Source organism: Phyllostomus discolor, chromosome 12 (genome assembly GCF_004126475.2).
Source record: "Phyllostomus discolor isolate MPI-MPIP mPhyDis1 chromosome 12, mPhyDis1.pri.v3, whole genome shotgun sequence".
Lineage (NCBI taxonomy): Eukaryota > Metazoa > Chordata > Mammalia > Chiroptera > Phyllostomidae > Phyllostomus > Phyllostomus discolor.
Genome location: NC_040914.2, coordinates 23,807,943 through 23,833,668, shown reverse-complemented (window position 1 = coordinate 23,833,668; position 25,726 = coordinate 23,807,943). Strand labels below are relative to the sequence as shown.

The 25,726-nt window shown below is 44.9% G+C and overlaps 2 protein-coding genes and 1 long non-coding RNA gene across 3 annotated transcripts; 2 read left to right on the top strand and 1 right to left on the bottom strand.

Moving 5' to 3' along the window:
* Positions 1-563: 563 nt before the first annotated feature.
* On the top strand, positions 564-4,692 carry LOC114511533 (cationic amino acid transporter 3-like; the record flags this gene model as incomplete). Its single annotated transcript, XM_036012895.1, has 5 exons — positions 564-993; positions 2,057-2,212; positions 3,627-3,822; positions 4,158-4,270; positions 4,427-4,692. Coding segments are annotated over exons 1-5 (1,104 nt in total), but the record flags the coding sequence as incomplete, so codon positions are not given.
* Positions 4,693-5,770: 1,078 nt separating this feature from the next.
* Positions 5,771-7,477, top strand: LOC118497607. Its single transcript, XR_004900144.1, has 3 exons — positions 5,771-6,138; positions 6,329-6,873; positions 7,020-7,477. It is a non-coding gene; the product is annotated as an uncharacterized LOC118497607 (long non-coding RNA).
* A 4,502-nt stretch (positions 7,478-11,979) lies between these two features.
* Positions 11,980-25,326, bottom strand: ZNF331 (zinc finger protein 331). The gene is made up of 4 exons (XM_028529796.2): positions 25,165-25,326; positions 16,875-16,967; positions 15,499-15,625; positions 11,980-13,794 (listed from the first exon to the last, which is right to left on the bottom strand). The coding sequence occupies exons 2-4, from the start codon at positions 16,881-16,883 to the stop codon at positions 12,467-12,469; spliced, it is 1,464 nt and encodes a 487-aa protein (XP_028385597.1). The 5' UTR covers positions 16,884-16,967; positions 25,165-25,326; the 3' UTR covers positions 11,980-12,466.
* Between the last annotated feature and the right edge of the window lie 400 nt (positions 25,327-25,726).

Below are 25,726 nucleotides of genomic sequence, written 5' to 3'. Positions count from 1 at the left end.
ATATCCTTTTCTTCTGTGCAATTTCCTCTTCTGGTTGGTTTAGGAACAGTCAGCTCTTTTTCAGGAAGGGTCATCTCCCTGTGGCAGGGAGAGCTCATGTGTGGGTCCGTCTACCTGTGAGCTCTGTACGTTCTGCACCTTGGGAGCTTAGTTTGCCTGGACGTGCTCAGCGACAAGAGTCTACATCTAAACTCAGGTTCAGCATCACTTTCTGCAGTTTTAAGCACATGCAGCAAAAACTCAGCATTCTTTTTGGGCCACTGAACCTGTGTCTAGTCCCACTGTTTGGCCTGGGCACACCTACCAATCCCACTGTTGTAATAATGGAATGGCACACACTGCTTCTACAAAGTGACGGCCTTCTGATAGATCCTCAGTGGCTTTTTGTACATGCACACCCTTGATGGCCTGGGCAGTTTCATGAGTGTTCTTAAAGTGAACATGAGGATCTGAACTTCATGATTTCCATGATTTCTTGGGGGTTTCTGAGTCAAGTGAACAGCAAACCATTTTCAGAGGCCACCCCTGGCTGTTTGCGGGAAGAGGAAGCTGGATGTTCTTGATGGCTTTCTGTGTTGTTTTCTCCGCAGAGCTAAGCTTCCTCCTCAACTCCATCTGTGATGCTGTGTCAACGTGTTCGCCAGTTTGGTCAGAAGCTAGTTCGCAGGCTGCCTCTGGAGCCAAGGGAGGGGACTGACAGCCGCCTGACCCGTTGTCTGAGCACCCTAGACCTGGTGGCCTTTGGTGTGGGCAGTACTCTGGGAGCAGGTGTGTACATCCTGGCTGGTGAAGTGGCCAAGGACAAAGCTGGACCAGCGATTATCCTCTGCTTCTTGGTGGCTGCCCTGACTTCCATGTTGTCTGGGCTCTGCTACGCGGAGTTTGGGGCCCGGGTACCGTGCTCCGGTTCTGCGTATCTCTACAGCTACGTCACGGTGGGACAGCTGTGTGCCTTCACGACTGGGTGGACCCTCATCCTCTCCTATGTCATTGGTGAGTGGACGTGGCCATGTGAGGGAAACAAGTGACTTAGATCAGGAAAATAGGAGCAGGGAGTGGGGTCTCCATCCTCATTCACGAACACTTTGTTATCTGCCTTATGAGGGGAAGTGGGTGACAGTTTCAGGAAAACTCCCAAACTTCACTCTTAACTCTATCCTGCTACTCTACTCTTAACTCTATCCTGTACTTAACTCTATCCTGCTTTCCTTTAATGACTGAACCAAGAACCAGGAAGAAATGGGAACTGTAGGAACTGGGGAAGAATTCCTATGGGGGAGACACATGGTCCTTAAGGCTTCTTCCCTCACCATAGCAACTTCTTTGTTCAGCTGTTGGCTTCATGAAATTGTCCCCTGACCACCCACTTCCCTCTTTTCTTTTTTCTAAGATTTTATTTATTTATTTTTATTTATTTTTATTATCTATTTATTTTTAACTGTTTTTTTAAAAAGATTTTATTTATTTATTTTAGAGAGATGGGGAAGGGAGGGAGAAAGAGAGGGAGTGAAACATCAACATGTGGTTGCCTCTAGCATACCCCATACTGGGGATATAGCTTGCAACCCAGGCATGTGCCCTGACTGCCCTGACTGGGGACCAAACCAGCGATACTTTGGTTCAAAGGCCTGCGCTCAGTCCACTGAGCTACACCATCCAGGGCCAATTTATTTATTTTTAGAGAGAGGGGAAGGGAAGGAGAAAGAGAGGGAGAGAAATATCAATGTCCCCTCCTGGGGACCTGGCCTGCAACCCAAGCACAGGTCCTGTCTGGGAATTGAACCAGCAATGCTTTGATTCACAGGCCAGCACTCAATCCACTGAGCCACACCAGCCTGGGCCCCTCTTTTCTTGTATAATACTACTCTCCTTCTAACACATGAAATCGTTTACTTGTTTTATGAAATATCTGTGTCTGCTCTCTTTGTCCCATGAAAAGAAGAAACTCTTTGAGATTAGGTATTTTATATGTTCTTTCGTTTTTTCCCAAAAATATATCCCATGGTGCCGAGCAGGCGTGCAGACTGTTTGCAAATGAAGGTCTTGTGTCCTGCAGGCAGTGCCAGTGTGGCCAGGGCCTGGAGCTCCGCCGTGGACAGCTTGACTGGGAACCGTATCTCTCAGGTGCTGCAGGGAAGCTTCTCTCCGCAGGTGCCCCACCTGGCCAAGTACCTAGACTTTTTCTCGCTGGGCCTGGTGCTGCTGCTCACTGGTGAGGCAGGGGTCCGAGGCTGGATGGGGAGAGTGGGGCATGGTGGGGGAGCTGGGAGGGGAAAGGCTTAGAGGTGGGGAAGGGGTGGGGAGATTAGAGATTAGAAAGAGTTTGTGGTTGGTGGGAGAGACAGGAAGGCAAGACATAGACCATTGTTTCTCACACTTGGAACTCGATATTTTGAGCTGAATCATTCTTTTGTGTGGGGCGATTATTGTAGGACATTGAGTGATTCTCCCATGACTTAGTCACTAGATGCTAGTGTCACCCACCCCCAAATGTCCCTTGGGCAACAGAGTCACCTCCAGCTGAGACCTATTAATTTAGACAAAGTTGCTTCCTCTGTACTGAGACCAAAGTTTGAAAAAATTATTTTGTTTAAAAAAATTGAGGTACAATTTACGTAATGTAAGAGTAGCCATTTTATTTTATTATTATCCCCAGCTTTCCTGAGATATAATAGATATGTAACATCATGCAAGTTTAAGCGGGTGATGTGATATTTGTGTACACTGGGAGATGGTTACCACAATAGGAAATCAATCATTTTATTTTAATTTTTATTTATTTATTTTTACTTATTGACTTTAGAGAGAGAGGAAGGGGGAGAGAGGGAGGGAGAGAGAGAGAGAGAGAGGCAAACAGACAAAAACATCAATTGTTGTTCTACTTATTGACACATACATTGGTTGTTTCTTGTATGTGCCCTAACCAGGGATCACACCCCATAACCATAGTGTACTGGGACAATGCTCTAACCAACTGATATACCTGGCCAGACAGAATAAATCAATTATTTTTATTTTTATTTTTTTAAAGATTATTTATTTTAGAGGCAAAGGAAGGGAGAATGAGGGAGAGAAACATCCATGTGTGGTTGCCTCTCGCTTGTCACCTACTGGGGACATGATCTGGCCAGCAACCCAGGCATGTGCCCTGACTGGGAATCGAACTGGTGACTGTTTGGTTTGCAGGCTAGTGCTCAATCCACTGAGCCACACCACCAGGAACAGAATCAATCAATTTAAAGTGTACAATTCAGTGTCCCATTAGTACCTTCACAATGTTATGCAACCATCCCCTTCATCTAGTTCTGAAACATTTTTATCACCTCAAAAGGAGACCCTATAACCATTAAGTGTCCTTCTCCCCTTTACCCTCTAGTCACTGGAAACAACTAGTCTGCTTTCTGTCTATGGATTCCATGATTTTTCTGAGAGAGGGAGAGAGAGGGAAAAACATGGATTTGTTGTTCCACTTACTGATGCACTCATTGGTTGATTCTTGTATGTGCTCTGACCGGGGATCAAACCCTCAGCCTTGGCATATTGGGAGGATATTCTAACCAACTGAGCTACCCAGCCAGGGCTGGATTCATTGATTTTGGATGTTTCCTCTTCCATCTTCCCCACAGGTCTACTGGTTCTGGGAGCTAGGGAGTCAGCCCTGGTTACCAAGGTGTTCACGGGCCTGAACCTTTTGGTTCTCAGCTTCGTCATCCTCTGTGGCTTCATTAAGGGAGACATGCACCACTGGCAGCTCACGGAACAGGACTACGAATTGGCCAAGAATGGATCAAACGACACTTCTAGGTCAGGAGGCCAGTCTCAGCACAGTCCTGTGTGTGGAGTGCAGAGCTTGGGAACAGAGAGCTGGGGACAGGGGGATGGAGTCCAGGACTGTGGTTATTTATTCATTTATCTTTTAATTGATTTGAGAAAGAGGGGGAAAGAGAGAGAGAGAAAGCTCTAGCCGTTGTTCCACTTACTTATGCATTCATTGGTTGATTCTTCTATGCCCTGACTGGGATCGAACCCACAAACTTCACATTTGGGGATGATGCTCTAACCAACTGAGCTACCAGGGCAAGACTGTGGTGTTGAGTGCGCTCCAGTAGAGATGGCTTCCTCATCCATGTTCTTCCCCTTACCTTCTCTCCCCCTAGCTTGGGCCCTCTGGGCTCTGGAGGGTTTGTGCCTTTTGGCTTTGATGGGATCCTCCGAGGAGCAGCCACGTGTTTCTATGCCTTTGTTGGTTTTGACTGCATCGCCACCACAGGTAACACAGCCATTCTGCCCCACTTGGGTTTAGGCACCATTTGGGCTGCCCTTGGACACAGGGCTGGTAGAACGTTGGCCGGCTCTTGAAGGAGCACCTCGTGTCCTCTTCACCTGGGCCTGTGTCCCTGAGCCAGCCCTTCCACCCGGCCCACAGGGGAAGAAGCCCGCAACCCTCAGCGCTCCATCCCCCTGGGCACCGTGATCTCGCTCTTCATCTGCTTCCTGGCGTACTTCGGGATCTCCGCGGCGCTCACTCTCATGGTGCCCTACTACCAGATTCATTCTGACAGCCCCTTGCCGCAGGCTTTTCTCTACGTTGGATGGGCACCTGCCAGATATGTCGTGGCAGCCGGGACTCTCAGTGCTCTTTCATCCAGGTCAGTGTCTAAAGGGTGTCCACCTTCTGGCATCTCTGGGCCACACTGGAAGAAGAGGAGTTGTCTTGGGCCACACATTTAATACACAAACACTAACAAAGACTGATGAGCAAAAAAAAAAAGGTTTTAAGTAAATTTATAATTTTGTGTTGGGCTATATTCAAAGCCTTCCTGGGTTGCATGCGGGCCGCAGGTTGGGCACCAAAGTAAGTTCCTCTCCCATTTTCTCCAGTTCTCAGGTGGTCCAGCCTTGGATGGAGAGATGAGAGGGAGAGACAGCTTGCTCAGTGCAGGCCAGGGAGCAGAAGCCCCAGTCTGTCCTTCTGTCCTGCTCTTTGTATCCTCACACACATTTCCATTTCTCCTCCAGCCTCCTGGGTTCCATGTTTCCCATGCCTCGCGTGATCTTTGCGATGGCAGAGGATGGGCTCCTTTTCCGGGGACTTGCCCGGATCCACCCCCGCACCCACACCCCCATCATCGCCACCATCGTTTCTGGAACTCTTGCAGGTGAATAAAGAGAACCCATCCCATTGTTGATCAGTTTCCTCAACATGGCTGTATGCACTGGGTTCTCATCCCTCTCCCCTCACTTCATCTGCACCCTCCTTGTAGCGCTCATGGCCTTCCTCTTTGAGCTCAGTGACCTTGTGGACCTCATGTCAATTGGGACTCTGCTTGCATACTCCCTGGTGGCCTTTTCTGTGCTTGTCCTCAGGTGAGACTCCCTTCCCTCTTTATAAAAAGTTGATTTGAGAGAGAGAGAGACGACAATTTTGTTGTTCCACTTATGTATGCATTCACTGGTTGATTCTTTTTTAAAAAAGATTTTATTTTTAAATTTTATTTTTAGAGAGGGGAAGGGAGGGAGGGAGAAAGAGAGGGAGAGAAACATTGATCAGTTGCCTCTCAAATGCCCCCCAAACATGACTGAATCCACAAGCCAGACATGTACCCTGACCAGATGTCAAACCAGAGAACTTTTGCTTTGTTGAACAACACCCAACCAACCAAGCCACACCATTTAGGACCATTGGTTGATTCTTGTTTGTGCCCTGAGGGTGGAACCTGCAACCTTGGTATATTGGGACAATGCTAACCAATTGAACTACCTGGCCAGGGCTCTGTTACCTCCTGAAGAAGGAGGGTCTTGAATGGATAGGTATTGATGGGATGGGGAGAATCCTTTCCTGCTTTCCCCTAAGTGAACTGTCACACTCAGGGTGGGGAAGAGGAGGATTAGGTTGTCTGAAGTTGGATGGGTAGATGCTGATGTGAATATTGCATTCACACTTCTACTTCAGGTACCAGCCAGACAAAGAAATGAAGTTGGAAATCACGGAGACAAAGCCTGAATTTGAAATAAGTTCTTTTGAATCTGTACTGGAATCAGGAACCTCAAAGACTCTCAGAAGTCTGTGTATCACTGTGAACACCAGTCCCACTCGGAAATCTGGCCAGGTGGTCTATGGATGTGCCTTGCTGCTGGGTGAGCAGTCGGCTGTCTCTTTGGTGGTGTTCTGAAGTTGACAGGGTGAGGTGGGAGGGTGTGCCTTTGGAATCTTAGAGATACAATGGCTCTTTTTGATGTGTGCAGTGTGGGGTGGGATGTGAACCAAGGTCTTGACACATTCAGCTTCTGGAGTTGCATCTGTTCTCCTCCAACCTGACCCTCGCAGCTCTCCTGCTGACCATCCTGTGCCTGATACTGGCCCAGTGGCCCAGCCGTCTGGTGGCTGGAGACCCAGGGTTCACAACAGTGACGGGGCTGCTGCTGCTACTCATTCTGGGGATCACCTTCATAATTTGGAGACAGCCCCAGAACCCAACTCCTCTTCACTTCAAGGTAGGTGACTATGCCCCAAAACTGTCTACCTTGAGAGAATGAACTCTGCATACTTTGATGGACCAGGGAAGACAAGGGGAGTCACTAAAACCAATGGGCCATCCCAAGCCACACTCTACTTGGTAACATCCATCAGGATACCCCTGTATGAGTAGGCTCTGAATGCACAGCCCAGATAGGACCAGAGCCTTCCTTCCCACCCAGTGGGGCAGAGGGTCTCCCTTCCAGCATCTGTAGTTTGTTCATGGATATACTGACTTTGCCCGCAGGTTCCTGCTTTGCCTGTTCTCCCACTGCTCAGCATCTTTGTGAATATTTACTTGATGATGCAGATGACCCCTACGACCTGGGCCCAGTTTGGCATTTGGATGGTGATTGGTAAGTGGCTTTCTGGGGAAAGGAGGCCTCTTGGGTGACCGAATCCAGCCTTCTTTCTATGACCTTTCCCCAAAAACTGTCTCAGAAGCCATAATAGGTGGGGAGTGTGCCTGCTTTCCCTTCTCATTGTCTCATTTCCATACCAGGCTTTGCCATATACTTTGGATATGGGATCCGACACAGCATGGAGAAGACCAGTGATCAATAGCCACCAGCCTCGAGCTCCCAATATCTCTAGTATGAATTAGTATAACCACGGGAAACAGATGTACAGATCCTCCATACACTGGAGGCATCTTCTTGTTCAATGGTGGCTTTGAGCCTCTATGGAATCTGAAGGTGGGATGCATTTAAATGCAGTTAGAACTCTGGACTTGTTGCCGGAAAATGCCTTTAATAGGGTATCATTTTAAAGTAAACTTTTAAAAGCATACTTTACTTACAGAAAAGGTGCATACTTTTTAAGTGTGGAGAAAGATGACCTTTCACAAAGTACAACAGGTGACCAACTGGCAACAAGAAGAAGAAATAAACTGTTACCTGCACATAAGAAGTACTCTCTTACTTGGGGTGGTGAACACACAATACAATATTCAGAGAATGCATTATAAAATTGTATACTTTAAACCTATATAATTTTATTAACCAAATATCACCAAATAAATTCCATTAAAAATATATTTATGCCCTGGCTGATGTGGCTTAGTGGACTGAGTGCCGGCCCATGAAACAAAGGGTCACCAGTTGGATTCCCAGTCACATGCCTGAGTTGCAGGCCAGGTCTCCACTAGGGGGTGCTTGAGAGGCAATCACACATTTCTCTCCCTCTTTCTCCCTCCTTTCCCCTATAAATAAATAAATAAATTAATTAATTAATTAATTATCTTTAAAAAATATATTTTTTAAAAAAGGCAAATGCCCTCTTGTGCCTATTTCCAGGGAAAATAAAGATTGCCACAAGGGAAGAAAACACATGTTTCAGCTATGCATTGTGTCAGGAGTTGCAATTTATTTAATAAAGTTTTTATTCTGTTTTACACAATTACACTTAACATTCAATATTAGATTAGTTTCAGGTGTACAGTATAGTGGTTAGATTTTTATATAACTTATGAAGTGATCCCCTGACACTGTACATATATAACTATTACATTATTGGCTATATTCCCTCTGCTGTACTTTACATCCCCGTGACTATTCTTTTTTTTCCTGTCTTTAGGTATTTATTTATGCTGATAAGTTATTTTTTATTGGATTTTGACCTTCTAACCCCACTTTCCCCCCAAAACCCACAACAAACTGTTGGTAAAGCTATAAACTTAAGATGTGGTTGGTGAAGATGAACTTGTCAGGAGCTTTTTCACATTTCTTTAAATCGTTCAAGTACAGTTTTCTGCCTTTTCCCCCCACCCCAGCCCAACCCCCAGCCCCGCCCATTATTGTCCATGTGTCTTCTATAATTGTTCCTGCAAACCCTTCACCCTTTCCCCCTAAAATTCCCTCCTCTCCCCTCTGGTCACTGTCACTCTGCTCTCAATTTCAGTGTCTTTGGTTATATTTTGCTTGTTTGTTTTGTTGATTAGGTTCCTGCCTGTGACTATTCTGTAACTACCGATGTGTACTTCTTAATCCCTTCATCCCTTTCACCCAGCCCTGCAACTGTCCTCCTATCTGGTTTGTTCTCTATATCTATGGGTCTGTTTCTGTTTTCTTTGTTGTATTTTGTTCATTAAATCACACTTATATGTGAAACCATATGGTCTATGTCTTTCTCTGTCTGCCTTAATTTCACTGAGCATAATACCCTCTAGGTCCATCCATGTTATTGCAACATTCTTTGTGTCAAGAGATGTGCTTTAAATATTAGATATAAATAGGTTGCAAGTAAAAGGAAGGGAAAGGATGGGCCACACCAACAGTAACATAAGGAGGCTGGCACAGCTGTGTTAATATCAGACAAAATAGACTAAAAAAACCCAGAATAACAACAAAGTAGGTCATTTCATACTGATAGAAATGATCATTTTTTATTCTCCGCCAGTTTGATTGAGATATGATCAATAGATAACATCAGGTCAGTGACCATTTTTCCTTATGTTTCTGCCCCAAACTCTTACAGTTACACAGCACAATTGATCTCTTCACTGAAAAAAATAGCAGTATTGCTAGTAGGTGGCGGGCAGGACATGAGAAGTACTGGTGTGCTTGTGAAATGGCTACAGCTGGGTGGCGTTAAAAGGAAGCTAAACTGGAAATACAAGATAGAGTGATGCTACTGCAGAACAGAAACTGGGAGTTGAGATTTATGGATGTTGAAGGGGTTGGTAAGTATAGGCTTGTCTGTGGGAACCGGCCACTGCAGTAGGGATAAGATCATGACCATTTGGCGGCATGAAGGTCAAGAAAGCAAGTAGCGGAGTTATTAGAGGAATCACAAAAAGTGGATGAGGATTAATGGAATTAGAAGCCCTAGTGAAATTACGGGGTTCGGAAGCATTCATTAACGGAGACTGAAACTTTATGTAGAAGTTTGATGAAAAGGTTGACATCATCCTATTCATCATTCTTAGCACCCTTATGTAGGAACAGCCCCACTTGGAGATAACAGACAATACAGAATGCTGCCCATGGAACATTCTATTTTTTTTTATAAAGATTTAATTTATTTCTAGAGAGAGGAGAAGGGAGGGAGAAAGAGAAGGAGAGAAACATCAATGCGTGGTTGCCTTTCACACCCCCCCAAATGGGGATCTGGCCCACAACCCAGGCAAGTGCTTTGACTGGGAATTGAACCTCCGACCCTTTGGTTCACAGGCCAGCGCTCAATCCACTGAGTCACACCAGCCATAGCCCATAAAACATTCTTGAAAAGTTGAATCACAATGTAATTAGCTCTAGATCAACCATCACCTCATAGAAGAAGTAAGGGATAGTCATTTAACTGAAAACAGTCAAACCTAGAATGTGGGCAATTCTCCAGGAAAAAAAAATTGTTACTTTTTTGAATTGATCTGAGAGAAAAACATCACTTTGTTGTTTCACTTATTGATGCATTCATTGGTTGATTCTTGTATGTGCCCTGACTGGGGATCTGCAACTTTGACATATGGGGATGATGCTCTAACCAAATGAGTACCTGGCTAGGGCAGTTTTCATTTTTAAAAAGTTGTAAAAATAACAAATGGAATAGGTGACACAGAACATATGAGACTTGCAAAACTGAAGTATGTAGTATTTGGCCCTTAACAAAAAAAGCTTGGCAACCCCTGGTCTCATGTAACTGAATGTGCTCACATTAATTCTCTTTATTTGCTTTGTTGACGTGTTCAAACTTGCCTTGCTTTTTGATGTTTTACTTTGGCCAACATGCCTAGAAGAGATTGGAACGTTCCCTAGTGATCTTGGTTTTTCTTTGTATAATTACTTTTTTCATAGTCTGGCTAAAGGTTTGTCGGTTTTGCTCATCTTTTCAAAGAACCAACTTTTGGTTCCATTGATTAATTTTTCATCACTCTAATCCTTGTTATTTTCTTCTTTCTGCTCACTTTTAGTTTGATTTAGTTTGCTCTTCTTTTTCTAGTTTCTCAAGGTGTGGAGTTAGTTTATTGATTAGAAAGTTTTTTCTTTCTTTAAAGATTTTATTTTTATTTATTTTTAGAGAGAGGGGAAGGGAGGGAGAAAGAGAGGGAGAGAAACATCAATGTGTGAGAGAAATATCAATCAGTTGCCTTTCACACACCCCCAAATGGGGATCTGGCCCACAACCTAGGCATGTGCCCTGACTGGGAATCAAACTGGCAACCCTTTGGTTGGCAGCCCCCACTCAATCCACTGACCCATACCAGGCAGGGGTCATTTAACTTTTTTCAATTACAGTTGAAACTCAACATTGTTTCAGGTGTAGGTTGGCCACACTCCTCTGGGCTGTGACCACACTGCCATCTCCGTGTGTGGTTCTCCCTCCAGCCACTTCAGCACTCACCCTGGATTCCTCAGGCTCCACTCACAGGCATTCAAGCCCTCCTCCGGCTCTCCAAGGCGCCTCCCAGATGCTCCTTTCCTTGTCTCCCAGGCTCTGTCTCTCCTCATGCCCTCTGCCTATCTGCTCCTCCCCCAGCTTTTTGAACTCACTCCCATGAGCTCCAGCCCTCCCCACTGGTATTCTCAGAATCCCACCATGGCTCTGGTCCTTTCCCCAGTGTAAACCTTCACTCTAGAGCTGACTGTCTAAGATAGCTCAGGCCCCTCCCAAGTGGAACTGCTCCCTCAACTCCCAGGATTCCAGCCCAGGGTCTGGCTCCTTCCTCAGGAGAAGTCTGGTCCCTTTCCTCCAGCATCACCTCCCTGTCCCTGTTGCGAGACCTCCAGGATGCGGTAGGGGTACTGCGTGCTGGCTCAACTTCTTCCTGAACAGGTCATGTCTGAATATCCAACAAACTGGCTCACATACAATTTTAATTTTAGCCATTCTGTCAGCGTCTAGTGACCTTACATGGTGGTTTACTTGTCATTTCCTTGACGGAAAATGACGTTGAACACAGTTTCACTTACTTACTGGCCACTTGGTGATCTTCTCTTGTTCCATATTCAAGTCCTCCCCCCACTCTCTGATTTATTATTGACTTGAAGCATTCTTTAAATATATATTTTTGATCTTAGAGAGAGGAAGAGAGAAAGAAACATTTGTGGTTCCATTTATTTATACATTCACTGGTTGATTCTTATATGTGCTCTGACTGGGGAACAAACCTACAAACTTTGCACATTGGGATGGTATTCTAACCAACTGAGCTACTTGGCCAAGTCTTTATATTGTCTAAGTGAGTCTTTTGTCGGGTATACACAAATATCTTCTCCCAGTCTGCTGCTTGCTTTTTCACTTCATTCATGATGTGAGTGATGAACATAACTTTGTACTTTTGATAAAGCTCAATGCATTAACCTTGTTTTACATTTAGTGTCTTTTGTATCCTAAGAAACACCATTGGCCCCAGGGCTGTGAAAACTGTATTTTCTTCTAGAAGTCTGATAGTCTTTTCTAAACTTGCCATCCCTACAGGGGGTATTGTAATAATTCACTAATAGCATCACCGAGAGTAATGACAGTAAGAATGGCAACAGCTAATATTTATTGAGCTTACACAATATTCTAGATACTTTCAAGGAGTTTACACGTACCAAACTTGTTCAGCCACAACAGCAGTATTAGGCAGGTGTGATGACCTCCATTTCAAAAACGGTGCACAGGGAGGGGTAACAGCTGATTTTCCCAGTGTCTCACAGGGAGTCAAGAGGCAGGTTTGTCATGACGACTGGTAGGCAGGGTATGTACCATGATGAAAGACTTGTGTGTGTATGTTGTCCCCCAAAATGAATCTGAAATGAGACTGAAAGGTACTGGAAAGCTTCTATGCATCCATTAAACCCAACCAGTAAAAAAAAAAATTGCCTATGCTGTGTGTGCTCTGACAATGAAGGAAGAGTGATTTCTCCAGTCTCAAAATCTGCTTCTATCATGGCTGCCCTAATATTCTATAAGCAGAAGAGAGACCAGGGAATACATTCTGATGTTAAATCATATCATGAATTTCCCTCATGTTGTGGAAGGAATGAATGCTCCTTTCAGGACTATGGACGGACATTCTTTGTATTCAAAAGGTTTGCTAACAGTGTGAATTCTCTGCTGTGCTCTGAAATGATTTACAGGGTTACAGACCTTTCCAACTTCCTTATACTCATGGGGTTTCTCACTGGTGTGGACTTTCTGATGCTGTGTAAGTTGATGGCCGTGACTAAAGGCCTTGCCACAGTCTTTACACTCGTAGGGTTTCTCCCCCGTATGAATTCTCTCATGTTTAACAAGGCTTGACCCATAAATAAAGGCCTTTCCACACTCCTTACACTTATAAGGTGTTTCACCAGTGTGAATTCTCTCATGTTGAGTAAGGTGGTAGCCACAGTTAAAGCCTTTCCCACATTCTGTGCATTTATATGGCTTCTCACCCGTATGGATTCTCTCATGCTTAACAAGGCTTGAACCCCAACGAAAGGCCTTCCCACACTCCTTACATTCATGAGGCTTCTCACCAGTGTGAATTTTCTGATGCTGAGTAAGGTAATTGACTCGTGTGAAGGCCTTCCCACATTCTTGACATTCATAAGGCTTTTCACCGGTATGAATTCTTTTATGTTGAGCGAGGCTCGAACCACAGATGAAGGCCTTCCCACAGTCTTGACATTCATAGGGCTTATCACCGCTGTGGATTCTCTTGTGCTGAATTAGTTTATACACGCGGCTGAAGGTCTTCCCACAGTCTTTGCACTCATAGTCTTTCTCGCCAGTGTGAAACCTCTGATGTTGAGTGAGTTCATCACCACGTCTGAACGCCTTCCCACAGTCTCTACACTCATAGGGCTTCTCACCCGTATGAATTCGTTTGTGAATAACGAGGCTCGAGCCCCATCGAAAGGCCTTCCCGCAGTCCTTACACTCATAGGGTTTCTCACCAGTGTGAATTTTCTGATGCTGAGTCAGCTGGTTACCCCAACGGAAGGCCTTTTTACACTCTTTACACTCATAGGGTTTCTCACCAGTGTGAATTTTCTGATGTTGAGTAAGTTGATAGCCACGGCTAAAGGCCTTCCCACATTCCTTACATTCATAGGAATTCTCCCTATTATGAAGTCTCTGGTGTGGTCTTGTAGAGGGATTTTCTCTCTCAGAGGGCTTTTTTGCACAGCTGGTTTTCATCTGGTTGAAATATCCTTCTCGAGGGCCCTGTGCTCCTTCCAACTCACCTTCATACATCCAGTCAAGGCTAAGGGATTTACTTTTCCCATCTGGGTTCCATCTGGAAAAACGTATTTCATAAGTTCCCTTTTCTGTAGGTAAATTCTTCGTCTCATATGGTGACTCCAAATCTGGAGGGAAAAAACATATTTTTCTCTCCTTTTAAGGAAAACAAAACAAACAAAGAAACCTAGCTACAAACCAAAAACTTCTCTAGTAGAAATAAAACTTCATGAAGATGAATCAGCTAGACCTTTGTTAAAATGTAAAGTCCATGTCTGACACCACAATGTTTAATGAAGAAACACTGAAGACTGACGGTTGGCCCTACTGTTTTGTATCAGCTGACACAATTAAGCAAAAGACATTAGAGGAAGAAATCTCAAAAATGGAGATGAAAAAGCACAATTTGTAGATGTTGTGATGACATACCTGGAAAACCCAGGAAAACAGAATTTTTTAACCACCTAAAAGTCACAATCAGAGATTTCAAAAAAGAGAAAGGGATAGAGAACAAACAGGTGGACCAGACAGGTAAGGAAAAGGTCTTATTTTAAAGTGCTGATGCCATGCTACCTGGAGGCAAGTAGAACACAGTAGTTGACGGTATAGATTCTGGACTGGAATTCTTTTAAAGATTTTATTTATTTATTTATTTTTAGAGTGGTGGGGTGAGGGAGAAAAAGAGGGAGAGAAACACTGATTGGCTGCCTCTCCCAAGCCTCCACCCAGGGCCTGGCCAGCAACTCAGGCATGTGCCTTAACTGGGAATCGAACTGGCGACCTTTAAGTTGGTAGGCTAGTGCTCAGTCCACTGAGCCATACCAGCCAGGGCAGGGCCAGAATTCTTACATTCTTCTTGCTTCTGCCTCTGTCTGACCATGTCACTGGGTGCCCCAGCATAACCACCTACAAATCAGACTCAATCATACTGCCTATCTCATAACCTTGTGAGGATGAAATGAAATGTGTTTGCATACACACATACACACAATGCCTAGAACAATGCCTGGTATGGAGTAAGCACAATATTAGCCATAAATATCATGGCTGTTATTTTACTAACAGAAAAATAAGAAATTTTCTTTTTTAAAAAAAGATTTTATTTATTTATTTTTAGAGAAAGGGGTAGGGAGAGAGAAAGAGAGGGAGAGAAAACATCAATGTGTGGTTGCCTCTCATGTGGCCCCCGCTGGGGACCTGGCCTGCAACCTAGGCATGTGCCCTGACTGGGAATCGAACTAGTGACCCTTTGGTTCACAGCCACGCTCAATCCACTGAGCTACACTAGCCAGGGCCAAGAAATTTCCTGAGACAACAAGATATTATCACCCAACGTTTAACTCAAGAGTTCACACATTTATAACCTTCAACCTCACTTCAGGTACAACATGTCAGAAATGGAATATACCCACTTTGGTTTTACATGAATTGTTTGTTCAGTCCACTTCCACATCACACATAGAGGCTGCTTTACTAGAGAAAATCAAGTCACCCCAAAGAACCACAGGTAATTTGGGATTAACATAGTATCACAGTATGAAGCTTGGTTTCCTTGGAGATGGTTGTGAAATAAATATTCCAGAATTCTAATTCACCCTTTGTTCATGAAGAGAGTGGGAACTGCAGGAAGGGCCCGACAAAGGTGGGAAGATCACTGATGGATGGCAAGGGAAAGGTGTGTATACCTACTTTCAACTTGACAAAGCTTAAAGCATTCCCAGGAACAGGAAGAAGATTCAACTTGTTTCTTGAAAGACAGCCCTAAAGTTCACACTGGAGGGAGCTGACATTCCAGGGGGCAGAGTCTAAGTTATATGACGCAGGTAACTTACCCAGGGAGACCAAGTTACTGTAGTTCTCCAACATCACATCCCAGTACAGGTCCCTTTGCGTCGAGTCCAAGCAGGCCCACTCCTCCTGAGAGAAGTCTATGGCCACATCTGAGAACGTCACCAGACCCTGAAAACATAATGATGAAATGAAAGGGCACGGTTTCAAGAGGAAGGAGAGAAGAGGAGAAGAAGGCCTACGCTCTGGGTAGAGTGGATACAGTGCGTAGACCGAAAGCCTGTGATATGGATAGGGGACAGTACAGAAGGACTGAGAGAAGCAGAATCCCTCCATGTCACTGAAGAGATTCCCACGCACCCACCCTGCCAGAGCATGGATGAAACAATCCCAGATTCCCCTCCCCCGCTCACAAGCACAGAGCCTGCCACATGCCTGCCTCACATTCCCACACATTCTCAGCTAGTGAGGATTCCTGTGGCATCCTTTGCCCTTTAAGGGGAAAGAAGATAATTCCTATGGTTTTGTTTCAGAAATGTTATATAAGATCTTTTATCTTTGAAAATGGGGTTTGCATATTTGAATGTTTTCAAGCCTCAAGTGCATTATTGGCCAGGTTATCTTTTAAGCAGTCTTCCTCGGTGATGACAAAGACATTTTTTTCCTCCATCATAAGGATGGATTAGACTCTAATTATTATAGTTATACACTTAGGTTGGACAGATGACTAAGGTTTTCCCCAATTCTGGGAGCATATGATCATCTCTTTCTCTGTCCTGGATGATCTTACCTGTTACCACCCTTGCCCTTGTCCCTCCTTGGTTCCTGACTTAAAGACACTGGTATCAGATGATGCCTCCACATACACAGGTCAGGCAGTTTGGTTCAACAACACCTATGACCTCTCAGGTTCCCTGGCAAGACCGTGATTGCTGAGTCCATTGGCGCAATCACAGCTCCATCTGATTCTAAAGCCTTATAAAGCTTGGGCAGCCACCGCACACTAAGCCCCAGACCAGTGAAGAGGAATATTCCCTCTTATCTGACTGGAAAAAAGATAAGTGCAGACTTTTCGTTTTCTTCTGTGGGCAAATCAGTCCAGCATCTCTAACTAATCAAACCATAGATCTGATTCAAATCTTTCTTTCAAAAGACTTTCTTCCTCCATTGCTCCAATATTCCTCTTGACAAAAAACTGAGGACAAGGGAGATACTGAGTAATCAGCTCCACATTGTGTGAACATTAGCCACACAGGTGGGCATGGGGCGACGTGGCACCACTGTTCACTGGAACAGGACGAACTGGGAAGTAGGTATTGGGATGGGACTTGCTTGGGCAGGAGGCTTCCAGATAATTCATAAAAACAGCCACGGGACTTGAACATCACATTTCAAGAAGGAAAGAGAAATACATACTTACGTGGGCCATAGTTTTAGAGTCAAGAACAGATCAGTTGCCTAGGGGTTTCTTTTACCGAAGGCACAGAATCCAGGGAATCCAGAGAAGCCAGAGCTGGATGAGGAGAGAGAGGCACTGAAGTAAGTGCACCTTAGTTCCCAAAATGACTGACTACAACTTTTGTGTTCCTCCACCTTTGCTTCCAGAGAACCCCCAGCTCCTTTTCCAACACCCACACATAAACACTACACATCTGGAACAGATTAAAGGGATTCTGGGAAAAACAACAACAATAATAAGCACTCTCAAACTCCAGGAAACTCAGTGACACAGAATGGAAGACTGGAGCATTTATTTATTTATTTATTTATTTATTTATTTATTGCCTTGAAGTCAGACCCAGGCATTTCAGCAGGAGGATTTCTGGCCAGCTCCCTGTTAGGGGGTAAATGTTAAGAACTGACCAGCCCTGGCTGGCGTAGCTCAGTGGATTGAGCTCAGGCTGCGAACCCAAGTATCGCAGGTTTGATCCCCAGTCAGGGTACATGCCTGGGTTGCAGGCCATGACCCCCAGCAACCACACATTGATATTTCTCTCTCTCTCTCTCCCTCCCTTCCCTCTCTAAAAATAAATAAATAAAATCTTTAAAAAAAAAGAATTTGGCCTTGACCAAAGACAGGTTCAGCCTTTGTCCTCAACTTCTGAGAGGTAATTTACCTCATACTTGATAGGAAGGTCTTTGTTTTGGGTACCAACTGGCCATACTGTATCTTAGGATGGGGCTGGCCATTCCTAACAGTCTTGGCTGGGGGTGCTGGCCATTCCCAACACCCTTGGGCGGGGGGCAGTTGGCCATTCCCAACAGTCTTGGGGGAAGGCTGGCCATACCCAAGAGTCTGAAGGTTGCATCTTGTCATATTAGAAGGACCAACCAGGTGATTTGGGATAGGGGTTTGGGTCATGGGGTATCAGTTAACCTGGAAGTAGACACTGAAGTTCATCTGAACAATGAATCAATCAATCATGTCTATATATCCATATAATCAATCAGTCAACTGTGCCTACATGGTGAAGCCCCAGCGAATCCTGGACATTGGTGCCTTGTTGGCAATGCTCTGTGTGTGTTGTCATATGCGGATGCCATCAGAGTAACCAGTCCTGACTCCCTGGGGAGAGGGTACTGGAAGCTCATGTTGTGAACACCCCCAGGCCTCACCTTACATACCTGTTTCCTTGGCTGATGCTACTCTGTATCCTTTCTGGGTAATAAACCATACCCCTGAGTAGAACAGCTTCCAGTGAGTTTTGGGAGTCCTTCTAGTCCTGAACTACTGATCCTGAGGCTGGTTTCCGGAAACTCCCAAACCTGCACTTGGTGTTAAAAGTTAGGGTGGTGTTGGGTGGAGGCTGCACCCTCAAACCTCCCAGTAGGACTAGCTCTGGTCAGTGCAGGTTGTGAGGTGGACCTCAGTGGGTGTTTAGGGTGCTTAGTGTCCCCTGGTCACATTGTCCGGGGTCATGAGGGACTGCATCATCCAAACTTGAATCTTTTCTGGCCTCTAGATAGGGTGATGAGGGTCAGGACACAGCAGGTGGAGGGGGAGGAGAAGGAAATGCCTGGGCAGTGTCAGCGCCCTGCGCCCAGAAAAGCTGAATGTGTAAGCACATGAAGACTACCAATGCAAAACACTGATGTTAGTACTCACTGCTAAGTTAGAAGAAATACTCAGACATGAAAAATATTTCAGATATATTGTCAGTAGGAAAATCAGGATACCAATACCAGGTGATACACTATATATAACATATCCCCTATATATAAATATATACACACACAATACGATGTGTTTATATATAAGACATATGAATACACACACACAGAGACAAACACACAGATACTGGCAAACCAACCCTAAGACATGAACAGAAAGAGACACATAAAAAGAGAAACAGAAGAATGGAAGGAACCATCCTGGAAAGTTATATACTCCTCACACAGAAGAGAGGTAACATAGCAGGTCTGAAATTGCTCTCCTTCGGCCTGCTTCCAAGCTTGCTCCTTGGCTGGACTTCCAGCGACCCCAGCACTCCCTAACTGATAACAGGGGCTCTTGCTTCTGGGACTTTGGTAGATGCTAGGCGGAGGGTGCCTGTGTGACTGACGCCAGATAAACCCTGGGCTCCCAGACTGTAAGCTTCTCATACAGAATGTTGCATCTGTGTGCGCTGTCGGAACTCGATGGCGGAGGCATTAACCATGTCCCCGTGAGCTTGCGGCCGGTTTCCTCCCAACGTTTCCTGGGCACCTTTCCCTCTGGGGTCTTCGCCGTGTATCCTTTGGACTCCTTCACTGTAATAAATCTTAGCCATGAGTATGGTGGCATGTTGAATTCCGGGTCCATCTAGAGAATCCCTGAACCAGGGGGTGGCCTTGGGGACCCCGACACACCCTTTGATGTTGAGTTCTAGGCCTTGACCACCAGCTGCCTTGTGCTTCTTCCATTCACGGTTTCCCTTCCTTGCTGGATGACAAGCAATGGACAAGCCACTGTGTCCTTCCAGTCATACTAATACTTCCAAATACTAATACCATAGGGTCAGGCATACTGCAGGCACTTAACAGAAGTATGATTTTTGACTCAAAATTCCACTTTTGGGGATGTATCCCAAGGAAGAAGCTATAACAGTACACACGTATATGCACATGAATGTTTTAAAGAATTTTTTTTATGGGGCAGTTTTTTAAAAATTGAAGTAACCGTAGATGCATGTGCAATTATAAGAAATAATACAAAGGGACCCTGTGTACCCTTTACCCAGTTTACCCTAATGGTACTCCGTAGCAAAACTATGGTATAATATAACAACCAGGACATTGAGATTGATACACTCCATCAATTTTATTCAGATTTTCCAGAAAATTATTCTAAAAAAATGAAAAGGTACAAATATAAATATCTCACAGTAAAGGATAGAGTAAATAAATACAGTCTGCTATAACAGCAGATATTTATTAATAATGATACTGACTTTCATTAATTGAGAGAGGAATCTAAGATGAATCACCAAGCAAAGAAGGCAGGTTTGAAAAGGTGTGCGTAATGTGGGAGGAGAGGTCTCGGTGAAATTAAGAACACAGGTTCTGTGGTCTGACTTTTAGGATGTGAATCTTAGTCCTGACAGTTAGTGACCTTGGAGTGTCTGTTCCCCTACAGGTAAGACTGGGGTAAAAACTGTAGCTACCGGGTGTGACTATCTCAACTGTTAAGAACAGAATCATATAAAACAAAATAATATGTAACAATCGTGCAATACAAGTGAGCTATTATTATTGAAGATTAATAATGTCAATACCCCTCAACCCATTTTTATGAAATTCAAGTCTGCTGTGTCTGAAAAATATGTGTTATAATTGATGCTAACTACTTTCAGAAACTCTTAAGAATGAAATTCTTTTAAATTAACAATCTTAGCAGAAAAGAAAAAATTTCTGAGATACACAAAAAGGAAATGTTCCCTCCTTATCAGTAAAGAGGGAGAACTATGATCTTGCATCAAAACTTCAGTTGAAGGAATCTAAACTGAAACAATGCCAAATTGAGACCATTAGAGGCCAAAATGAGAACATCACTGAGTGCATAAATCTTGTCTTTTGTGTGATATAGAAGATTTATGTGAACATTTTAAATATGTTATTTATATATATTTTAGAGAGAAGGGAAGGGAAGGAAAGGATAAAGAGAGGGAGAGAAACATCAATGTGTAGTTGCCTCTCACACGTCCCCAACTGGGGATCTGGCTCAAAACCCAGGCGTGTGCCCTGACTGGGAATTGAACCGGCTGGCACTCAATCCACTGAGCCACACTAGCCAGGGCTTGGGAGATGTTTTTAAAGCAAGAAGGGGATTGCTGGCATGCCTCTCCCCTTCCCACACAGTCACACAGATATAATGTGACCCATGGCTGAAGTGGATTCCTTGTACAGACAAAGATCTGGAGAGTCTTTGGCTCATTTACATGATCAATTAGCAGAATTCAGTGCTCTTGAAACAAAACCATACACATATGCTTAGAGTAGAAGTGGAGGACTGGAAACATACATACCATAATATCAAAAAGTCATTTTCTCTGGACGATATGGTCACAAGTAATTTTGAGCTTCTTCTTTACAAGCTCCTTAGGAAATTGAATTTTTTTTTTTGCAGCAGGCCTGCAGTAATCCCATTATAAAAAAAAAATATAATTTAAGACAGTCCCAAATTAAAAAGAAAGTTAACAAAGAAAAAACCCCCATAGTTACAGGAGGTGGGGGGATGCAGTATATTGCAGTCATTAAGGGAAAGTTGAATGAACCGGCCTGTGGTAGACAGAATAACTGTCTCCCAAGATGTCCACGTCCTATTTCTGGAAACTGTGAATATGTTACTTTACATAGCAAAGGGGAGTTAGGTCACAGCCAGACTTAAAGTCACTAATCAGCTGACCTCAAGATAGGAAGAGTACCCAGAATTATCCAGGTAGGTCCAATGTAGTTGCAAGAGCCCATCAAAGTAGATGAGGGGTATCAGAGAAGAGAAAGATCTGACGACAGAGGCAGCAGGTTCACAGTGATGTGACCTGAGAAGCCTTGACTTGTCCTTGCCAGCTTTGAAGACAGAGGAATGGGCTGTAATTCCAAGAATTTGGGCAGCCTTGAAAAACTGGGAAAGGCAGGGAAAGAGTGTCCCCTAGAGCCTCTGAAAAGGAAAGCAGCCTTACCAACACCCTGGTTTTAGCCAGGTGAGACCCATTTAGGACTTCGGACATCTACGACTGTAAAATAACAAATCTGTGCTGTTTTAAGCCACTAAATCTGTGGCAATATGTTACAGTAGTAAAAGGAGAGTAAGATAAAGGCCTAGTGTTGAAAAAAACAGCTAAAAAACCAATCACCTCCCTGATCTTGAACATCCTTTCAGTGTGTCTCAGCAATACCATCAGACCCTGAGCACAACAGTGCAGCTAAGCGACTCTGCAGACTAATTAGGGAAAGTGCGCAAAGCAGACAGAAGAGTATTTGGTACAGGGAAGGTGTTCAATAAAAGTGGTCCCACTCCCTTCCTTCTTCACTGAATAATCAACTAAAATGTCATATTGAGCCCTGGCCAGGTAGCTCAATTGGTTAGAGCATCATCCTGATACACCAAGGTTGCAGGTTTGATCCCCAGTCAGGGCACATATACGAATAAACCAATAAATGCATAACTAAGTGGAACAACAAATTGATGTTCTCTCTCTCTCTCTCTCCCTCTCTCTACCCGGCCCCCTTACCTTCCTCTCTTTCTCAAATCAATAGATAAAAAAATTAGCCCTGGCTGGTGTAGTTCAGTGGATTGAGCATCAGACTGTGAGCCAAAGGGTCATGGGTTACACCAAGGGTCTAATTTTGGGGGACATGTTCACTCTTGTGAATGCCATGAAGTTATGGACTTTTTCCCAGAATGACAGCCATGCTTACAAACATATGCAATAAGTCTGACTACAATTTCCCTTGGAAAATGGGAAATGAAATTAAAGGAAAAACCTTAAGCTAAGGGTTCCCGTTCTATGCTCTGGTTCATTTTAAGAACTTATAAGTACTCATCACAGTGAACTTCATATGTTGAGAGCCAGTGATGAAACAGAGCAAAAACAGGATTCACCGAACACTTAGGCTCTGGGGGCTGTTCTAAGGGGCTTCACCTATGTTAACTCATCCTCCTTACAACTCTTCCTTTATAAAGCCCAAAATGCTAAGAAGAGGTAGAGACAGGACTAGAGCCCCAATACTCTCGATCAGCCTTGGCAAATGACAGTCCCGAAGCCTGTTTTTGCAGGTCCAGATGCTAAGAATGGGTTTTACATTCTTAAAGGGTTGGAAAAACAAAAACAAACGATCACAAAGTAAAGGAGGAGGAGAAGGGGACACAATTCTCTACACCTTAAGTGTGAGCTGCACATAGTGACTTACTTCCAAAGAGTATGATGTAAAAAGAGGGAAAAAGGGGTAACTTCCCAAGGGAGGAAACTAACAAATGCTACTTTGGCCAGATGGTCAAGGGCAACCTCAACAATCATAAATCCTGTTGACAGTTTGTACCCTCTGTCTGTGATCTTTCCCAGTCTAACTGTGGGAAAAACATCAGACTCCAGTGGAGGAGTGTCCTGCAAAATACCTGACCAGTACCACTTAAAACCATCAAGGCCATCAGAAGAAATAAGGGAAATCTGAGGAACTGTCACAGCCAAGAGGAGCCCAAGGAGACATCACAACGAATTGTAACATGGTCTCCTGGGTGGGACCCTGGAACAGATGAAGAGGCTTATGTAACAACTAAGGAAAATGAAGACTAAAGCATGGACTCTAGTTAACAATAATGTATCAGAATCGGTCCATTCATTAAAACTAATGTCCTGTACTACTGTAAATTGGTAATAATGGGGGAAATTGGGTGCAGGGTACCTGGGAATTCTCTGTACCAAAAATATAAAATATTTAATATGTGACCCTTTCCAGAAAAAGTTGACCAACCTGGGCTCTAGGTCCAGAACCCATAACCAATATCAATTGCTTCTCACAGTTCATACAAGATGCAACTAAATAAACCATGAGACCTCAAACGAGACTTGGCTCAATACAATGCGTTTCTATTTATTAACTACTGAAAGAAATCCCTGCCTTTATGACAGACATTTGCTCAAACTCACTCTCAAAAGCCCTATGAAGCGTTTTACTTCATCTTCAAACCTTCTCCTTTTATATTGTGCTCTGAATGCCAGGCCCATGCAAAACCAAAGATGTGTACTGTTTGATTCCACCTAAAAACAAATATCCTCTTTACCAAATCACACTCTAAAATAAAGTGCAAACACTAACCTCCCAGCGCTATTTCGATACCATCAGATTCCTAGAAAAGAGGAACATACAGGGGGGTGTGAACAATTGGCCAAGAGGTGCGTGCTCACTGGAGAGGGTGGGTCACTGGGGAGTACACTGCGGGGGTGGGGGGGGTGGTGGCGGTTATACCTGCACGCTATTACACCTCTCCGGAAGGAATTACTGGGATAGATCACTGTTAGGGAGGGCATTTCAGGTCAAGAAAAGCAAATATTCTTAAGCCCTATAAACAAATCATTTACTGAACAACAACAACAACAAAAACTGAAACTTGATTTTAAGGTGTGTAAGGATTCTTCTCCCTCCCCGGGAAACTTTTTCTGAAGGATGGCTGGCTTGGGGGAAAGAGAAGGATAGAATGAGACATCAGGACCTTTCTGGAGCACAGACTACCTCAGAACACATCTCCAACGCCACGCCTGTCCAAATGTCATATCTAAAACCAACCAGAAGCAAGGGGGAACTCGGATCCGAGTATTTCAGACATTCCTCGGGACTAGGCTCTAGCGATTGGCTTTTGAAATATGTAGTTGTTCCCTTCCCCCACCTGCCAAGTCAGGGACCTCTCCCCTGGAAAACAGGAATCTTATTTCTGAGGCCTTTCCATCCTGTCATTCAAGCCTGTATGAAGAGCACTTTTAGCTCTAAAATTGCTGTCTCAGGACTAGGCGGCCCTCTTGTTGGTCATTTTCATTACAGGGTTCAGGCTCTGACTTCCCTCTGGGGCTCCTGGGTCTAGGAGGTGCCACCTGGCTGGAAAGCAAAGGCAGAGGAGCGGGAGAGATATCACGGGTACGGGTTACACTGTCGCACACACTGGTGCCCACTCAATCGTGGCCACACACCCAGTTATCCCAGCACAATCCAGCACTGGTCACGGCCGAACAATTGCACTGTTAGGAGACACAACTTGGTCCTGTCACACTCACCGACACCCACGTCAGAGTCACGGTTCCCGGCCCTGACCACCCCACACAGAAGCAAACGCACATCTTGCAGCCACGGAGACGCACCCGGGCCCTGCCACCCCCGCAAAGCCCACAGGCAGGTAGCTCAGGGCAGTGTCACCAAGTCACGGCGCGGCCGTGTCCCCCTCGCCTCCCACACATAATCACGCGCAAGTGCGTCACAGACATGGGGACACGGCCTGTCACCCTCACAGACGCTCGCACTCACATCGTCCTGGGGACGTGGCCCGGTTCCTGGCACTGACAAACGCGCGCGCACGCGCGCGCGCACACACACACACACACACACAAACAACCCTCTCTGCAGCAGCTCCCGCAGCCGCAGGTCAAGGCTCGGCTTCAGGTCTCCTCGCCCGGGACATCTGGCTCCCTGCCATCCCCCGCGGCATCCCACGCGGGTTTCCACCTGGGATGCTAATAACTTACCGCTTTGAGCTCAATGACCAACAGGGCGTCACGAGGGGGCGCAAGGTTGAGGTTAGCCCTGGATGGCGTTCGGGGAATCCGGAACCTAAATCCTCTGCGCAATGGAAGCGAATCTCCCAGCAGGCAACTCAGAGCGCTTCTAAGGAAGCCGTGCCTCAGAGGCCTCTGGGAAATGTAGTTCAGAATCCGGGAATTCAGAAGTGGAAGCCGGCGGCCCACTTCCTCAGCATGCAACTCTACAAGGCCTTAAAGAGCTTTGCGCACAGACTTCTGGGAAATGCAATTCACTTAGCACAAGCCGTCTGGGTTGGAAGCACTGCCTTCGGGAGGCATCTTGCCACGCCCCCTAAAAGGCTTGTACCTCCAGAGTCTTTGGGGTGCGGGTGCTGGTTACGTGTTACAGAGTTGCAAAATCTACGAATGCTGGGAACCCCGCTCGCCCTTCAGATTCTTAATATGAATTTTGGCCCATGGCTAAGGACAACGTGCCACCGACTCGTGGGGAATGTAGTTCAGTGTCAAGCAAGGACTCGTCAAAAGAAGAAAATGGGAGTCCTGCGAT